General features: G+C 37.2%; 1 protein-coding gene and 1 long non-coding RNA gene across 10 annotated transcripts in view; one reads left to right on the forward strand and one right to left on the reverse strand.

Moving 5' to 3' along the window:
* Nucleotides 1-19,884, reverse strand: part of CNTRL (centriolin) — an 82,884-nt gene that overhangs the window by 36,325 nt on the left and 26,675 nt on the right. For 7 of the 9 annotated variants that reach the window (XR_004681227.1, XR_004681228.1, XR_004681226.1 and 4 more), the window contains 8 exons: nt 17,395-17,514; nt 16,510-16,738; nt 15,038-15,147; nt 12,699-12,893; nt 7,872-8,025; nt 6,551-6,771; nt 3,399-3,575; nt 1,057-1,191 (listed from right to left, as the gene is read on the reverse strand). Coding sequence is in view for 3 of the 9 variants with exons in the window: in XM_035015917.1 (XP_034871808.1) it covers nt 1,057-1,191; nt 3,399-3,575; nt 6,551-6,771; nt 7,872-8,025; nt 12,699-12,893; nt 15,038-15,147; nt 16,510-16,738; nt 17,395-17,514 (1,341 nt within the window). In the remaining 6 variants the exon portion in view is untranslated. Of the gene's footprint in view, nt 1-1,056; nt 1,192-3,398; nt 3,576-6,550; nt 6,772-7,871; nt 8,026-9,986; nt 10,607-12,698; nt 12,894-15,037; nt 15,148-16,509; nt 16,739-17,394; nt 17,515-19,884 lie in introns of those variants that run through there. The other 2 variants (XR_004681229.1, XR_004681230.1) reach the window with 2 other exon arrangements.
* On the forward strand, nt 11,987-16,736 carry LOC118017745. The gene is made up of 2 exons (XR_004681231.1): nt 11,987-12,376; nt 16,541-16,736. It is a non-coding gene; the product is annotated as an uncharacterized LOC118017745 (long non-coding RNA).

Raw genomic sequence — 19,884 nt, forward strand, 5'->3', positions numbered from 1 at the left:
AGGCATTGGAAGAAGAGAGAGAATGTGGGTGAGCTTATTAGTCTTACTACAACCCCCCGCATGGACGCCTTCCCTAAAACCACGGCCACTCTGCCCCTTTATTTCTGGTGAAGTGTAACACATGCCACCTCAGTCAGCCAAGTGGCCCTTGGCCTCACAGACTGAGACCTGAGTGTTGATCCAGGTACCTGTTTGTTCAGACATCTGTGCTCCCTGAGAGTTTAATTATCTGGAAAATCCTGTCCACCTGCTTCTCTGGCAGTTTGTTAGGCAGATTATTGTGACAGTGGCAGTAAAAATACTCTGCCAAAGCAAACCCCCCGATGTAAAATGACTGCATTTTTTTTTTTTTTAAGACTTAGTTATTTTATTTGAGAGAGAGAGAGAGAGCGCATGCACGTGCACGCACGCACAAGCAGAGGAGGGGGCAGAGGGAGAGGCGAGGCAGACTTTCCACTAAGCGGGGAGCCCGACATGACATGAGGCTTGATCCCATAACCCCAGGGCTCAATCCCATGACCCCGAGATCATGACCTGAGCCGAAACCAAGAGTTGGACGCTCAACTGACTAAGCCCCACAGGCGCCCCATGACTGCATTTTTAATAGCATCCTTTCTGAGGAGGGGATTGTGAAAATTGTTTACAGTTAAGAAGTTCTGCAACCCACTCTAGTTAAATTCCTGGATAATTACAAAGATATTTCAGTGGAAGAAGAATGCATCAATCTGATCCTTTTAGCTCAGTATGGTGACAAATCCGCTTCTCGGAGAAATGTCAGGTATTGCTTTCACCTGTGAGTTTACACAGTCCTTGCTGTGTACTCCCGACCCTGGCTCCACCTCTTCACACCACCAGAACAACACAAAGGATGTGTGTGTTAATAATCTTACGGAGATGGGCTCACAAGGGAACAGAGGCTATGGTACCATCCCATCCAGAATCTTTCTTTTCTAATAATTCAAGTTGCTTACTACAGGTTGGAGCAGGTTAAGTGTCTGACTGAAGACACTGAGGGTGTCCTACGTAAGAATATATCCTGAACAGACATGTCTCTACCTGCAGCTGTCTGAGCTGTGTGCGGAGCTCACTATTTTCTTGGTCCTTTCCTTCTGAGAGCTGGGCTTTTCTGACCGCATTCTTGAGGGCTTGCTTTTCCTTCTCAAGTTCCTCTTGAAGGGCCGATTGTTCTAACTATTGCCATGCGAAGCAACAATATGAAAACATAAATAGCAACACTTTTTTTAATCTACAAAGGCATAAATACATTTATATACACACACAATCCCTTGATAGCTATGGTTTTATAATAACTCGGTTTTATGTTTATATGTTCAAATTTCAAAGCCCAAGTTAACCTTTTTCACATGCCTCCTTCAACCATTAATACTTAAGAAAGAGTAGACATCAGAATCAGCTCAGCTCAGATATACCAAATAGAACCTCAGGGGTGGGCCCAAGTACCTACCTTCAAGAGTTCTATGAGTGATTCAACAGTTACTGCTCTTCCTTCCCTTAGACTAGTATTTCTCAAACTGTGGTCCTCAAATACCTATATCAAAATCACTTGGTGTGCTTGTTAATAATGCAGATGCCCAGATTACATCTCAGCCTCAATGGGCCAGAAGCATCGGGGGCAGGGGGGGGACAGGAATTTGCATTTAATAAGCTTCACAAGCGATTTCATACAGCTAATGTATACCGATTAGAGATCTGTAGATCAGAGAGATCTGTTATGCTCCATACTCTCAATATATGGCTTGAAGGCCAATTCTGGTAGTGCTCCTCCCAAGAAGGGGAATATCCCTCTTAATATCGAGTAAATCTGTGAAAAGGCTAGGCTGTTATAATATTTTTGTCAAGACTTATGAGAAAAAAAAAAGGACAATGGAAATACAAAGGACAATAGATTTCAAGCTAGTAAAGGCTGGCTTGAAAACTTAAGAGAATTTATTTGAAATCAGATGGCATCTAGAATTTATTATTATTTAGAAATCTGTATTTACTGTTATTTTAATTGTTTCCCCCCAACTTCCCATTTTTTTGTACTCTGATCTTATCAACTATGGTTTTGTAAAACTTGATACTCTTGAAAAATATAACCCTGACAATTGTCAGGTGGTCATTTGGTATCTGATAAGGGATACAAATTACCATAATTACTACAATAAGCATGACCTATTTTTATTTCCTTTTCTAATCACATGAATGCTATTTTACATACATTCCTGGGATTCAAACTATTTTATTCTATTTCACTTTCATCCAATAAGTGCATCTTGACCCCTTTTATGTGCCAGGGACTGAGAGGACAGAAACAGGCATATACAATCTGGGGAGTCACTGTGCTCCGACTCTAGCAGGAGAGATGGACAATCTAAGCTGATCTAAAAATTTTGGATCTAAAAATCTAAAATGCTTTGACTGAGCACAGGCTACAGGAAAACTAAAGTAGGATCCTGAACCCAGATTTCCAGCAGCCACAGGAGGAAGGTCACAGGGGGCTTCCTGGAGAAAGATGCAGCCTGTATGAATAATAGCTAAACAAAATTACATTTTTAATTTGATAAAGAATATGCAGTAACTGGCCCCTGTCTGCCTCTCTGTCTCTGTCTCTCCCTCTTCCCTACTCTTCTTGCTCCTAGCATCCAAGAGGCATACTTTCTGCACTTCAAATGCACTACGCTCCCTCTCCTTGCATCAGCCTAGAACACTCATTCCTTATCCCTACCCTTTTCACCCCCGCTCCTTCTGCACACCAAAATCCAACTCATCCTTTGAGTCTCGGCTGAGACATTTCTCTACGGCAGTCTTCCCTAACCACCCCTCCCCCTGCTACAGAATGCTATCCCCTTCTTTCTCCCACTGCTGGACCGTCAGCTCCACAAGGACAGTGACCATGTCTGTGCCACTCACTGCAGCACCCACAGCACCCGCCCTCAATGGCCAGTTGGTAAGTGGCTTTGGATGAATAATTATTTCTCTAATTTGCCAGTACAATTTCAACGAGTGGATACTTCATCCAACCAAACAGAAAATAGCAAAATAAAATATAACACTAACTTAAAAGAGGTCTCTTAACCTTGTTTTGAGAAAGAAAAACTAGAATTTATTGAACACCAACTGCTAGGTGCTTTCATGCCCAATGTCTCCCTTATCCTCACGATAACCCATTTTATAGACAAGGAGGCATTTTTCAGAGGCTCAAGAGCTATGAAGTGATTTGCATGCTCACACAGGGGCTCACAGGGGTAGTATATGAACTCAGAACCTCTGACTCGAAAAATGTACTCTTCCCATCATTCCATATACATTATATTAAAAACTGTTTCATCTTACATTAAATTAAAGAAAGGCTGATATGTTAATCGGATTCTAGATGGCTTTATGCCCCTACTTACCTGGCTGAACCTTCTAAGTTCTTCCAACTCCTCCTTGAGCTGGCTGGCTTCAGCATCCCGTATTTTCAGCTGAGCCTCTAGCTCAGCCTCATAGGCACTGAGATCTCCCTGGGTCTGCTGCAGGGACACATTCACCTCATGCTGCTCCTGGAGGGCACTCTCTAGTTCTGCAAGCTCCTATAAGGATTCGGTATGTTTATGGAACCCTCCCTGTTCTGCATAAGCATCTGCAAGTCACTATAAGTAACTGGAGCACTGTGAACCAAATGGCCAGCTAATGCTGGCCTGGCACGGAAAGTTTTCATTAGCAATACAATGAAGCTGCAGGCTGTGCGTATCCAGGTTGGAAAACAAAATCCTGACTAAATGTAATCAGAAAAAGCAGTAAGCTACCAACATGTTTTCCAAAGTAATCAGCTGTGTGATACTTCAAATGTGTCTGAATACGTAAGAAGAAAAGGCCTATTTTCCATCAGACACTGGAATAAATGTTTTCACATTGATTCTTTCATCATATCTTCACAGCAACTGTGTAAGGCACAGTATTATCCCCATTTTACAGAAGACGAACTAGAGAATGAATATCTAAGTAAATTGCACAGGGCTGTGTAGCTTAAAAAAGATAGGATATGAACGCAGATCTCTGACTCCAAAACGCACACCCTTTCTATTAAACCACAGCTTGTTCATTTATTAGAACAAAATGGGATTAGCACTCTCTAATTAAGGATGATACAGTAACTTGAATGAGTGCTGACAAGAATATAAGTACATATTGATTAGCATACCATAGTTCTGATTCACTTTAGTCCATCTGTTTTTTATGATTATTTCAGGTTTTACCTATTTATTTGGGATCTTGAAAAATGAGATTGAACTATTCTAAATTAAAGAGGAGGGTCTTGTGACGAGAACTTCTATAGAAGGATTTCTCAGGGGTGGTCCAAAAACCACTTGGCATCTGAATTATTGGGGCTGCTTGTGCAAGATGCAAATTCCACTTATAACCAACAAAGGCCCAGAATATATAAAGAATTCCTACAAATCATTAAGAAAAAGACAGACAATCCAATAGAAAAATGGACACAAAATATGAATAGGGAATTCACTGAAGAGGAAGCCTGAATAGCAAATAAACAAAGGGAAGGTGCCCAATCTCTTCAGTAATCAAGGGAAAATGCAGTTATAACAAGATATGAGTTACACGGGGCACAGAGGAACAAGTTAAACAAATCATGAGAAAACAATAGACAAATTCAGAATGTGGGACACTCTACAGGACCATTAGCCTGGTTTCTACACACACATCTACATGCACAGCTACAAAAGACATTCTTGGCACAACTGGGAAAACTTGAATATGGTTCAGATATTAGATGGCATTAGGGAATTATTAATTTTTCTAGGTATAATAATGGCATTGTAGTGATGTAGGAAAATGTCCTAATTTTTAAGAGATGTGTACTTAAGGGATGACGTCTTGATGTTTGCAACTTTCAAATAACTCAAGGGAAAAAAAACCAAATACAGCAAAATATTTTTTGAATCTAGGAGAACACACAGATACTCACTGAACTATTCTTTTAACGTTCCTTATAAATGTAAAATTTTCATAATAAAAAGATACCATTTCAAACTCAGCAGAATGGCAAACACTAAGACTGACAAAATGTTAAATTTCCTGAATGTGATAATCATTCTGTGTTAGATACTCTGTTAGAAAATGTCCCTATTCCTAGGAAACACATGATGAAATATTTAGGAGCTAAGGAGGGTGATGTCCACAACTAATTCTCAAATGGTTAGAAAAAAATTTATATAAAAACATGTAAAAATTATATATGAAAGAGAAAACAAATGTAGCAAAATATTAACTGATGACTCTGAATGCATGGCACAGCGTTATTTGTGTTATTCTCGCAACTCTCCTGTAAATTTAAAATTATTTCAAAATAAAAGTCAGATAACACTAAGGTGTTGGCAGAGATGGTGGTGCTCACATTGCTGGTTGGAGTAGAAACCGACTGAATCCCAATGGATGGTAACTGGACAATGTCTAGTGAAGTTGAGGGGGGGGCACATACCCTCTGACTTATGTTCCAATCTTGAATATAGTCCCTATGCTCAAGATGTGTGCAAGGATGTTACACTCAACATTGTAATAGCAAAAGACCAGAAACCACCTAAATGTCCTCCAAGAGGAGAATGAATAAGCAATAAATTTGTGGCAGTACCTATAATGGAATGCTGTATACACTAATAAAAATAAGCAAACTACAGCTATATGTATCAATGTGTGTAATTCCCCAAAACAGAAATTGGAAGAAAAAAAGTGGTCAAAGAATATGCACACAATGATTATATTTTATACAAATCTTAAAATTATGCAAAACAATGCTACATATTGCTTATGGATAGCCACATATATAATAAAAGAGATGCAGGGAATTAAGTATATTCAATGAGATTCTGTTATCTCTGTATGGAGGTACGCAGAGAGTTTCAAATATATCTGCAATGTTTTATTTCTTAAGCTGAGTTCAGAGTACATGGTGTTAAATATAATTTTTGTCATTTTTATCTACCTGAGAATTTTCATAATATTAAATGTATGAATTCAAACTTCCAGAGTAAGTCCTACTGGGGATGAAATTTGGGAATCTGGGTTCTCATGCATGATAGAGTTTGCCAAACAACTAAAAGAGATCAAGTGAAATCTCCAAATGAATGGCAACAAACCAGGTATGGAAGGGTATAATTTAGAACACTGTGTCTTGTTTTGTAAAACAAAGTTAAAATTATGAATAACAACAAGAATAAGAAAATTATGTTGAGCTTAATTTCGCTGCACAAATAACAAAATACGAACACTTAATAACCAACTGTAATAGCTACAATTTCCTATTTTTTAGCGTTCTTTGATAACAACACCTTTCAGGGATAAAAACGCAGCTGGAATAATCTTCCTTTTCTTAGTAAAAGAAAAATAATGATTCCAAGTGTTTCACTACTAAAGGGAAAAACCCCATTAAGTAGCCATTAATACTTTTTGTCACTTCAAATTACAGGGTTGCTAACTTCCTTAGCTAACTTAATTTGGACATCACCTACTTCTGAGGCTGAGGAAACAGGCAAGAAGAAATAAATCATACCTTCCTCATATTTTCTGCATCTATGGCCACGATCTCCAGTTGGTCCCTCTCCTGCTCGACCTCACTCAATCTCTGCAGCAATGTCTCTTTCTCATCCTGCAGCTTTCTGCACTCATTGCGGGCCTGAGCGGCCTGGCCTTTGACAGTCTCCAGGTATTCTTGCAACCCACTGATGACACTTTCTAAATCCTTCTTCAGTGCTTCGTTTGCTGCTATTTGTCCTATGCAAAATGGAAAAAGGCAAGGTGATGACGTATGTGAGAAAATGCTTTCAAGATATAGAATTACTGCATTTAGTCTCTTCAGTTATTTGTTACTGGCTAAGAAAGAAATTCCAAGCTTTCAATGATTTGTACCATCTTGTTTTTCTTTTTCAAGATATAATGATTGTTTTTCCCTCTATTATCCATAGTACAGTAGTACTAACTAGCTATACAATAAAAACAGTTTATTCAGTGGGCACTGCTTATAAAATGCTCAATTCGGGCTGGAAGAAGTTTAAAATAAAATAATGAAAATAAACTTTTCCAAATAAATTTCCAAATAAAATAATGAAAAATGTTCAATAAAACTGTTGAGTCCTTGCTGCTACATACACAAAATAAAACCATTCAACATACAAGACTAATCCAAAACTGGCAGCATAAACATGTAACTTGAAGACTTACAAAAAAGCCCAAACCATATATTGCATACCTACTATGTGCCAGGCACTTTATGAACACCACCTCATTTAATCTTCCCAACAACTAGTGATCGAGATAGAAATAACTCGTCACACAGCTGATAACGGCAAAACGGTAAGTGGGCTCTTTTTACCCCATCCTAGGCCCTCACCACTACAACCTCTATTATCTTCCTCTTCCACTAGCAGGGCAATGTCACAATCTAAATCTGCATTGCAAATGTAGATCATCCAATTCTTTCCACACTCCCCTTAGAACTAGACACTGAATGCCCTGGTGTCAATGAGCTCTTTGTTCCTTCCTGAAAGGATCATAGGCTTTGGAAGAAGACAATGACATGCCAGAGCTTATCATGATCATGTACTGACTTCTTGCCTACCAAATGCAATGACCTGACTCACCAGAAAATCGATGCAACAAAACTAAAACTGAAAAAATGTTTTACTTCTAGTGAACATTTTTGGGTCCTCTGCGAATATTTCCCTATCAAACACTAGTATGAACAGCTGAGGCATATTCAGCTAATATCTGGATTAATGCCGGACAGGGTGTCAGCTGTCTTTTGTTAATACTGAAATATCTTAAATGTTCAAATTTAAATACTGATTTACCTTAAATCATACTTAAATTCTCACCTTCAGTAAGCTGTTGTTCAAGGTCCTTAATCTCTTCAGTTTCTTTGGCAATTCTAGAAAGTATCTCATCCAAACGGCTTTCAAGTTGTTTGTACTGCTTGTTCATAATGTCAAGTTGTTGTTCTTTACCTCTTTTCTGAGCCTTCATATGGCACTGATTTGAAAAGAAAAAGAAATCAACAAAATCCTGAGTCCTTTAAACTCTTTTAAAAATAATAATAATGCGGGGCGCCTGGGTGGCTCAGTCAGTTAAGCATCTGCCTTCGGTTCAGGTCATGGTCCCAGGGTCTTGGGATGGAGCCCCACATCGGGCTCCCTGCTCAGCAGGAAGCCTGCTTCTCCCTCTCCCACTCCCCCTGCTTGTGTTCCCTCTCTCGCTGTCTCTTTCTCTGTCAAAAAATAGATTAAAAGATCTTTAAAAAAAAAAAAATAATAATGCTTAACATTTCTAAAGGAAGAATGGAAAATAAAATGTAACAATTTGAGTCTGTGTCAGGCCCTGTGTTGTTTTCACACAGGTAGTTTTCATTGAAATCTTGTGGTAACTTGATCTGGAAATCATCTCCATTTCCTAGATCTGAAAACTGAAAATCAAGGAGGTTAAATTTAAATGATTTTTCCAAGGGCACACCTACGAGGTAATGTAGCCAAGTTCAGTGTTCCTGGCACTGCATGTGTCTTCTAACAAGGTCTCAAAAAAGTTAATTATATATACACATATCCATAGAAAATGACTATATTCCAAAATGTTAACAAGAATTTTATCTGGGGGGTGCCTGGGTGGCTCAGTGGGTTAAACGTCTGCCTTCGGCTCAGGCTATGATCCCAGGGTCCTGGGATGGAGCCCACTTCTCCCTCTCCCTCTGCCTGCCGCTCCCCCTGCTTGTGCTTTCTCTCTGTCACATAAATAAATAAAATCTTTAAAAAAAATTTTTTTTTAAAAGAAATTATATCTGGGTAGAAGGATTACTGGAGGTTTTTTTCTTTTTTATGAGTATGTTTAATATCTAAAAATTTTTGTAATAGTCACCTTTTTAATCAAAAAAGCACGTAGTTTAAAAAAAGGTTTCTTAGGGAAAAATGGACATGGAAGAAATACTTGGAATTGAGGTTTATTTTCAGTTCCTTGTACAAAGAAACATTTTATTTTTCAGTTTGATAAACTGGGGGCTGAGAGAAACCTCCAAAACCATTCAGCCCAGTGATTCTCAAGATGGAGGGCCCTCTGGAGGCACACTCCTCCTCTATTAGGACATACGCCCCTGGTAGAAAGCAGAGCTTTCCCATACTCACATACCCACTCACACCCTGACAGCCATGCATTTGGGAGCTACTGTAAACTGAAAAGACTAGATTATATTTTCAGGTGTGCTCAGGGGAAAAAACCTGAGAACCAACAGTCTAGTTTAACCCTTCCTTTTACATGTGAGGAAAATGAATCCCAGATCTACCAATGACCTGCCCAGGTCTCCTCAGAGGCAACTGTTCCTGTGGAGACATTAAAATAATTCCCTCTCACTCACACCCTCATGGCTCAAGCTTGCCCCCACAAGATCAGAGGAACAGAACAATAAACCAAGAGAGAGTTATCAGGAGAAACAACTCCATCACAGTCAGAACCAACTCCAAGCTCTCAAGTCTAATACTCATTTTATTATAAAAGAATATTTTAGATGTTCTGCTGCCTCCAAAGACAAGAAAGAAAAGTCCCTTCATTTTTAAGGAACAAGTGAATGGCAGCCTGTTCAGAACGTTTTTGTTTTACTATTGTAAAACTTGATCGGGTTTTCAAAATTCTTCCTTCTCTGCCCTCCCCAAATACCCATCTGAAATCTTTCTGGGAAGGTAACTGCAGATAACAGCTTAAATTCTAAGTAAATTTAGGATTTTTACGGCTCACGAACGAATTAAAAAAAAAAAGCTGCCTTCATATCTCTATCATTAAACCTTTAAAATTCACCATTAAAAATTCCACTGAAATCTCCTTACACGCAGGACCAAAAAAAAAAAGCTCAATATGCCAATGATCTGCATTAAGCACATGGGAACAAAAGTACATTCTGCGATTTTCACGACCATGGAGCTCACAAACGAGTTATAAAAACAGGAACTTACATCTCTGACTCCTCCTCCTTTCAAGTCTTTTGCACAAAGAGAGAGAAAATCATCATACCTTAACTTAAAATTTGTCCTGTTAAAACTGAGCCGTTGAGACAGGGAAATAGTGGGCGGGAGGGCTTTCTAAAGCTGGTTTCAAATTCACATGCACTTCCCTCTCTGACAGCCACATTTTTGTAAGCGCCTCCGAGCCTCAGTAACTTCCCTGAGCTTCAAACCACATTCCTGGCAGAGTGAGCGGCAGCCCAGCTCGTCCAATCACGAGCAAGCGCTGTAGGCAGGCCCCACCCTCCGCGCTTTAAATCACAACACAGGAAGCTCCCAAGGGCCAATCACGCACAACCTTTGCAACAGATTACTACAGGCTCACGGCCCGCCGAGAACAGGTAGTTGCCTTTCGCTTGCACAGGGCATTGCCAGGTAGGGAAGAACAACACAAATCTTCCTTTATTATGTGTGCTGCTGTGGTGTCTGTGCCTCTAGCTATGTACATTTTGTACAGCTAAAATGGGATTTGATTTTTAAATAGTACTTTTTCCTTTTGAAACCTAGTTAAATGCTTCTGTTTGTTGAAAACTTGACTGGTTTGGCTCTAATTTTAAAAATAATTAATCTCTGTAGACCTTTAATTCTCTTGTGGGTAAAGGGTCACTGCCGTAGCACAGCATGGGCTCAGCCTCTTCCTAAAAGGGTGAATTTAGGAAATCAATCTTTTAAAATCACATTTTAATCTTCTGCAAAAAAAAAAAAAAAAGTCACCAATCCTATGGATGCTGGGATGAAGCTCCTCACCAGTATATGCAAAAACCCCAACATGGAAGACTTCATTGGCACTTAATGTATTTGTTCTCATCATATCTCAGAGCCACATAATGTTTTCTAATCTCTCAAGCTTTTACTTTTAAATTCTATTTGCACTTTATCTGATTAGATAATAAAAGTTAACTGAATAAAATCTGTCTCCATCTATAGAAAAATATGCAGGGATACCACACTTGATTCTTTCCCTTTTGCTAAAATGATCACATGTTGTAGAATATGATGCCTAACAGGAGCCTGACATTAGCCAAGAAGGTGACTTTGTGCAAACTAGAAAAAGATGCTCCCTCTCGGTGAACAAATTAAAGAGACACCCTCTGGGGCTTTGACTAAAGCTATAACCTTAAAAACGAACCATTAGTCGTTTTAACAATACCAAAAAGGAACCTTAAACAGGTTTGTATGTTTCATCCCCTCTAACAGAGCAGAGACTGACTGACTTTCAAAATGTGGATGCCATTCCTGCTTCTCATTTAACTCCTTTCTGTGCGTAATTCTTTACAGAAATCCATGAGGATTAGGCTCCCTGTCTACCAAGAATATCAAACTCATTTGTTAAAAGCAAACATACAATCTAGGTTCTAATTAGACTCATACATAGATCATGGTCCTGGAGGGAGCAGCAAAGCAGCTTTGGATAGTGCCTACACGCTGGGTTCCTTCCTACCTTCCCAGATGCAAACACTCATAAATAGAGGGCTGGCCCCCGGGAATACAGATAGCAGTAGGATATAGTTCCTGTCCTTAGGAGCCCTACATAGGGTGGCAGACTTCCAAACAAATTAATGCAATAAGGCAAGATATTATTGACCATATTACACATTACTTAAAATCTAATTTTTCATGTAACGAAAATTCTTTAAAATAATCAAGTCCTCTTTTAGTTTCAATTTTAATACATAGACTTAAGCTTTTGTTAGAAAAGGCCTTATTTCTGTGAATGATATGGTTACCTTTTGTCAAAATTAGCTGGCCTGCAAAAAAAAAATTTACCTACAATACATTATTGAAATGTTTAAAGGGATAACCAAATAATTTGACCAGTATTTAAAGTAATGATAGTGCATTGTCCTTACCATGTTAAATTCTAATGATTTCTCTTAAATCAGAGATTTTAATGTTCTTTTAAAAAATAACCTTATTATTCAAAGTATAGCAGTGAAATATGCAGGAAATATTTTTACTAATATTTTTACAAATATTGGGTAAAATGTAAGCCATTAGTAAGACTTCTCAGAGACAGAGACAAGAACCTAACTCCATCCTGCAGCCACCAGACCACCTCTCGCCACATATTAGGAAGACACGGTCTAGAGAAATGTTTCCTTTTTAAGGACAAAACAAAACAATATGAAACAACAAATAGCTTTAATGTAATATTTGCATAAAGGATTAAAGAAGAGGTAGAGAAAGGACTCTAAACCCCTTTCAGCTCTCTCATCTCACCACCTTGCTCTTAAGAAAACAAAGCAAGAAAAGAGAAAAAGGGTAAGAGGTTTGGACAGCACCATGGAGCAGGTTTCTCTTGATTTGGAATATAATGATATTCAACAGCCACTTAAAAAAAGGTAAGTGTACCATGCATCTATCATTCTACTGAAAGCCATCTCCTTCAAGCCTTAGGTTTTGTTTTCAACACAGAGATATATATACTTCTATATATAAGTATATATGCATGTATGTTATGTATATATAGACATGGATATATAATACACATACAGATATATATGACATACACACATACATAAACATATGTATTACTCCAATTTGTGCAGCAAACTAAAAAACTTTCAGAAAGAACTCTGAGACTAAAAATGAGGAGACATAATTTCTAGATGGAATGATATTCTAGTCCCTATAGAACAAGCCAAAATCTCTTCATTTACTTACATGTTTTGGGTCTCTGGAATCCAGGCTATCTATGGCTATTTGCAGGTCCTTGATATCATTCTGCTTTTCAGCAATTTCTTGCCTTTGCTTTTCCATCTGCGTTTCTAGATCCACAGCTTCTTGGCGTAATTTATTGAGAAGCTGTATCCTACCACTCAACTGCTTGAAAAGAAGGTCTTTCTCCGATTCTGAAACCTAATCACCCCCCATACCCCAACACACAATTAACAGAGGTTAGCAACAGTGATTTACAAATTTAAAGAAAACTTCTAAAATTTAAAAAGGTATTCTGTGCTCTACCAGTTTTTTTAATAAAAGTAAAATGTTAGTCATCTAGGCATTCCATTAATATTTTATACTTTATGCTTATTACATGTAGAAAATCTTATTTTATAAAAGTTTATGAAAACTCATAAAAGCAGGTAAAAATGAAGTTGTCAATTCCAGTATAAGCAACTTGTAAATTATTAACAATAATAACCATAATATTAATAGTCAACTTTATATAGCACTTACCCCTGTTATGAGCATGTCAAGCAAATTAATAGTATAATGAAAATTTAGGCTTATATGTACTCATAAAATAACTTTTCAAGCACATTTTGTAAGCATCCATTTATTTAAAAATTAGGTACATTATTTACATCTATTGATCTACCTATATAAGCTTTGGTCGACATTATTATAAAACATTCTTTTTTTAATTATTAAAATCATTTTTGATGGCTCCCTCTACCTCATCTCCCACTTTCAATCCATTTTTTTAAAGTTTTTATTTATTTAAGTAATCTTTACACCCCATGTGGGACTCGAACTCATGACCCCAACATCAAAAGTCGAATGCTCCTCCAACTAAACCAGCCAGGCACCCCTCAATCCATTTTTAAGTCTGATCAGTTCACCTGCCAAATTTTGCTGACAATCAGTTTATTTCCCTCCATATCCACCATCGCCCCCCTAGTCCAGGTCATTACCATCTCTTGCCTGTACTGAACAACAGCCCCATAGGAGATTCACCCATCTCCATTCTTTCTGTCTCCCTCACCCTATTTCACTCTCAGGCAGTAGCCAGAGTGACCTTATAAAAATACAAACAGGATCAGTCATTCTACTACCTAGTGTCCTTCAAAAGCTTCCCATTACCTTCAGACTAAAATTCAAATGCCTTACTCTCTACCATAGGACAGCCTATGAAGCCTGGCATAATCTTTGACCTCATCTTCCACACAGTCTACCTCCCTCGGCAGAGAAGACTTTAGTGTGAAGGTCTTTACACCCACTGCCTGGAATACTCGATCCCCTAACACTACCTCGCTGGCTCCTTCACATCCTTTGGGTTTCAGCCCAAATGTCACCTCCTCAGAGAGGCCTTTGTGGCTCCACAATCTAAATTATATCCTTTTTATTGCCTCTCCTAACTTTCTGTTTTTTTCCTACAACACACATGTTGTTTAACTATATTTCCTTTTTACTTTTTTAATGCTTGTTCATGGCCTATTTCCTGTCCATGTGGGAGGGAAATATACCTGTTTTATTCATCACTCAGGGCCCAGCCCAGTCAGGGGCTAGCATATAGTAAGCTTCCAATAAACTTGAATCAATTTCTAGTTACTATATAATTTTAAAATCACAATATAGTGTATCTTTTGAAAGAATCTATAATTTGGACTTCACATTCTTGTTTTACCTACTATGGTATGCATGCAGTTACCAACATAATTTTGAAATACTGATTTTTAAAAGTTGCAAATAACTGTAAAACCTTTTACACACTTAAAAACTGTCAAGATACTTCCTTTTTAAATACTCCCTATGCAATTACATCATGGGTTTGAGCTATTATTTCTTCATGACATACTCTGGTAATTTCTGAGAGTGTAACACCTCCATCTTTTTGTTCACCATATTTTATATCATTTACATTTTTGCTGCTTGTGTTTGATAATGTGCATGTATAGTAAAGATGTCTTCTGACTCTTAATCTAGGTCCCAGGATCTTAAAGGTGGTAGTGCTTAAGTAAATTAGAACCAATATAACAGGAAGCATCAATCTCCCCGGGTAAAGTAGACACTTTCATAATAGAGTAGACAGAACACCTCTTTTTACATAAACTATAAGTAATTTATTTCTGTATGCTTTATAAAATGTTAATAGAATGTCATCATGAATGAAAGGAAAATGTAACTGGAAAATACTAGAACCACAGCATGCTGAAAACTGTTACTACGTAATTAATTAGGCAGCACTGATTTAAAATTTGTTTAACATGGTTATGAAGGAAGAAAACACATTTCATTTTTTTCATTTCCTCCTGCATTGCTACTTGGCTTTTACGTACTTTTTTAAGTTGTATAGCTTCTTCCAGCTGTTTAAATTCTTCAGTAGCTTTTAAAATTTGTTGTTCTGCCTTTTCTATTTCATCATGTAGCTCTGATAGTCGAGTTTGTGCTGCAGATTTAAAAACCATGAACATAGACACACACAAGAAAAATCTTGAATTCTCAAATTTCTACCAGATTTTTTTTCTTCACAATAACCTCCTCCTCCCAATTAAATTCTGTTGTTATAGATCACAGAAATTTAAAAAAAAGAAAAGTAATTTATGACAGTTTTCCACTCAGTTAATCTCTAGAATAGTTTTTTGATATGCTATTGAACTATAATTGATCATTTTATTCATAAAATTCTTAACATAAAAGGGGCTTTACTTGATGCATCCAACACTAAAGAACTCTTCTGAGAGAATAAGGATTTATTGGTAAATACGCATTTAGGTGTCACTAAGTTATAATTAGGTTCAAGCTATTACAAAAACTCTGTGTTAGAGGTAATTACTTTATGATAGGGCTTGGTATCAAGAAATTCACCACTGAACAGTGTCTTCCAGCTGGGGGTGATCTCAAATCAATTACTCTCTATCTCAAATTTCCAATTTCTCTCCTTCCCTCCCTCCCTGCCTCCTATAAAACTATGAGACCCTTGAAGCTAGTCTACACATATATCTGATTTATTTCTGCTTTCCTCTTCCGGAACTTTGTATAGGGTGTATGAGACAGACAACTCAGTCTCTTTTCTCAACCCTTCTCCAAGCCAACCTTTCTACTGGCCTTCCATGTTTTCCATTTAGCTACCAACCAAGGGAAGATGAGCTGCTTCACTGGATTGGTGAGAGCCCCAGAATGGGCCACAATTACTAGGGGGATACATAAACTCAGATCTGCTTTCTTCTTCCATATCCATGCAGCTCACTGGGTAAGTGGATTTAGAGTATGCCACTGGCAGGGTCTCTAAGAGCCCTCATGGATTGACTTCTTCTTTATGACTTGCCAGGAAGTGGTAAGATCCTTTCAATTAGATGTTTTGGGACAGGTTCGTAAGAGTCAGAAGCTGGTCTTAGGCCCAAGCCTAAGGAGGGTGCACTGATCCAGCTTATCCAAAGCACTGCTTTAGGTTTTGGCTACATGCATAATAATCAGTAAAGTGGTACTTGCTACAATTATGACCAATTATATCTTTGAATGTGCAGCTCCAACAGTGAGAAAGACCTGCTGGCAGGTCAAGATTTAAGCATTCTTGGATCCCCTGGACATGCTGCCACCAAATTACTGTCAAGAACTCCATTTTCAACCATAACAAGAATCATTAAAAAATGATTTGCTCAATGAATCACTACTTTTTTTTTAGGCTTTTCATGTAAACAACAAAATAAGTACCTTCGGCATGTTTAATGAAAAGAATTATAGAACAAAATTTGCCTATATATTCAATCTTTTTATATTTTTAAAAGAATTTAAAATAACTTTTGTTAACCTGCACTTATTTTTTTTTCTTTGTCTTCCAGTTGTATGTCCAGTGATGCATGGGCTCCCAAGTTCACATGCTCATTTCTGAGTTGTTCCCCTTCGTCTGGCTCCATCTTCTTGATCTTTACTGTCTGGGCATTTGCAATGATATAACTCTCTGTAGTGAACATATTTCTCTTGTATCTGGATTTGCCAATGTAAGGGCTTTCATCTGGGGTTTTATCAATTTCGACATACTAAAAGCAAAATAAGTAAATATTTATGGTTCAATAAGTAACTTCTAAGCAGCCGAGGGATATTATTCATTTTATTAGCGAAGAACATATCACAGAATTGCCTAAATATTAATCCTACATGCCTAGAAGTTGAAAAATATATACCATTTTTTATCTCACTCTTAATATACCAAAAAAGAACTAAAACAAAAAATGGTCTCTAAGAATTCCTCCTATCCCCAAAAAGTGGGGTTAGTTTGGTTGATTAAAGAACTGCCTACAGTTTTGTGATTAATAGCACTGCTTAGTCTCTCCAATCAGAAATTTAGGTGTTTTATTTTGGTTTCTTAGCTGATATATAAGTAAAATCTCAGTCTAATAAATTTTAGTAATTGATTTTTTTTATGAACTATTGGTTGGAATCACACAGATTCTCTTGGGGCTTTTTATCTCTTTTGGATGCTGCTCTAACATACTGAACCAAAAAATTCACTGATTCAACCACAATACGTTTACTCTGCTGATGCCCTCATAACAAGAAAGTAGAATGGTTACTGATAAAGTCTCTTAAACATTTTTACCACCCACCTTACCCCACTCCACTCTCTGTTGGCTTTAACTCTGGATTACTAAAATGTTAAACTCTAAGTAAATAAATAAATAAAAGTTAAACTCACCTCTGATGGGTAATAATTTAGTGGCTCAAATTTGGCATCAATTTTATAAAAGGCCAATTCCTGTTCCATCTCATACTGTTTCTGACATGCTCGCATTAGTTCCACGGTCTTCTGTTTTAGCTACAGCCCCAAGTTGATATGAAACACACATAGTGTCAGTAAGTTAGTATAAAGGTACAATGGCACGGCAAGTTCCCATCATAACTAATAATGATTGTTTTAAACCCCACAGCAAATAGCAGAACATTCACAGTATTTTACTTTCATTCTAAAGTATTATAAAGAATGCAGTATAAAATTATCACTTCATAAAAGATCACGTAAAAGACCTTTGAAGTTTATATGCTATTTCAGGATACAAGGAATAAAGATTTAAAAAATCATTTAAATTTGCTTTACCCAAACATGAAAATAATTCTGTATCCGTTATTTTTAAGTACTCTATTAAGTATCTGCTTCCTGATTTTTCAATAATTAACACTAATTTACTTAACTTACTCTGCAATGTTAATGATAGCTTCAAATTATGGATAGAGATGATATCTGGGATTAATTACAAAGGACTCACAAGAAGGAGTGAGGATGAAAATAAGAGATTGGTTTTAATTGTACTTGTTGTTGCTGTAGTATCTCAGTGTTCTGAACAGTACTTTTGTAATAGAGGATAAAGGATGTGAATAAGGTCAATCAGATCCCAATATATAATATTAAATTTTTAATAAAGTAATTCTACTATAATTACAACTTTTTACTTATTCTTAGAAATTTTTGGAACTAGAAGAAAAGAGATCATCCAATTTAATTATCTGAATTACAAATAGAGAAATTAAGTCCTAGATCGGTGAACTGTCTTGTCAAAAGTTACATATTAGATTAGTGGCAGAAGCTAAATATTTTATTAACTACCACTATCAGCTGCCTTCCTCCTGAACCAATCCTGTGAGTTCATTTCAAAGGTCCACTAAGTGATTTTTGCCTTTTTTTTTTTTGACAGCATCAGATAGTAGATACCAGACAAAAAACATGCAGAAAATTTTCATTAATATGAAAATAATGCAAGCTGAAGAGAATAAAACATAAACAAACATGAACATTTTACAAGGCTCAGGAACTCAAAGTCGTGCACAATTTAGCTTACAGTCATCTCCTGATTATCCGTGCAAGTGGAAGTAATGCTAAACTGAATGACAGGTAATCTTGATCAAGTGCTCACATATGCCAGAACGTGTGCTATCTCACTGACTCCTGACAGCTACCCTATGAAATGGTAAAAGCTGCACCAGGAGGTTAAATAACTTGCCCATTTGCACAGCTCGTAGTGAAGAGGCAGAGTTCAATTACAAGTCTCCTGATTTCCAATCTAACACTTCATCTATTATACGATGCTGCCCTTGATGTCCTGCTGCAGGGTGTCCGGCACATTACCCACATTGATGCTTTCACTGAATGCTTTTAAGTCCCTGAATCTCACGAAAGCAACTCATAACCAATAGCATCAACTAATCTTGGGTTTCTCTTCCCAAAGATCATTGGCAGTAGGGCCAAACAAAGGCAAATGCAACTGGAACCGTGGACAATGTATGGCCTGGTCTCTGCAGGCAAGTAATATATACTCTGTGCATTTTTAAATTACCTTTGTGTCTTTTTAGTACTAGCCTTAGCATTTAGTAAGCATTCAATAAATGTCTGCTGAAGAAATGCAAAAATGAGAGCAAATTAGGAGTCAAAGGACCTGGAAAGTAGGCTACTTACAGTATTAGCTGTGGATAATCAAGAGTTGACTGCAGTTAACATATTTACCGGTAAGAAAAATGATACAAATTCTTTCCCTCACATTCAAATTCACTGTCCTATGTACACAACCATTAAAAAAATTACACATACACACACAAGCACATTTCTTGAGAAGGCAAGCCAGTTTCAAAACTTAAGATGTACATAGCATATTAATACAAGTTATCATGCAAACCATGAAAAACATAGTGTGCAATTCAGCCCTGAAGGAACTACCTTTAAGGAAGAATAAAGAATCGGCAGAAAATGATCTGCAAGAAACCAAGACAAGGGCTAAAAGGAGAAAAAAGCAAACAGAGGCCATCACCTGGAGAACTCTGGAGAGTTAAGCTGTAGTAATAGAAGCTGCTCTTTACTGACAACTTACCTTAGGAAGATAATGTTACTAGAACCCGCACCATTCTTATATGGACACACATTTTATCATCATTCTATGTTACAGGTTTACCACCTTCCATTACTTAGCTTAATTCAATTCAAATTGTTTTCATATTCATTACCTTATTTAGTCCTCACAACTCTGTGAGGCTGGCAGGACAGGTAAATCATCCTCATATTAAAAATGAGGAAACTGAAGAACAGGAGTTAAATAAGTTGCAAAAAGACAAAGAGTAATATTAACATTAAAGTTAATTAAATTAGTATTTGTTGGTGGCAGAAGAGGGGGACTATTATAGTTAAATGGCACCAGAAGTT

Source organism: Mirounga leonina, unplaced genomic scaffold (genome assembly GCF_011800145.1).
Source record: "Mirounga leonina isolate KUSES-001 unplaced genomic scaffold, KU_Mleo_1.0 Mir_170, whole genome shotgun sequence".
Lineage (NCBI taxonomy): Eukaryota > Metazoa > Chordata > Mammalia > Carnivora > Phocidae > Mirounga > Mirounga leonina.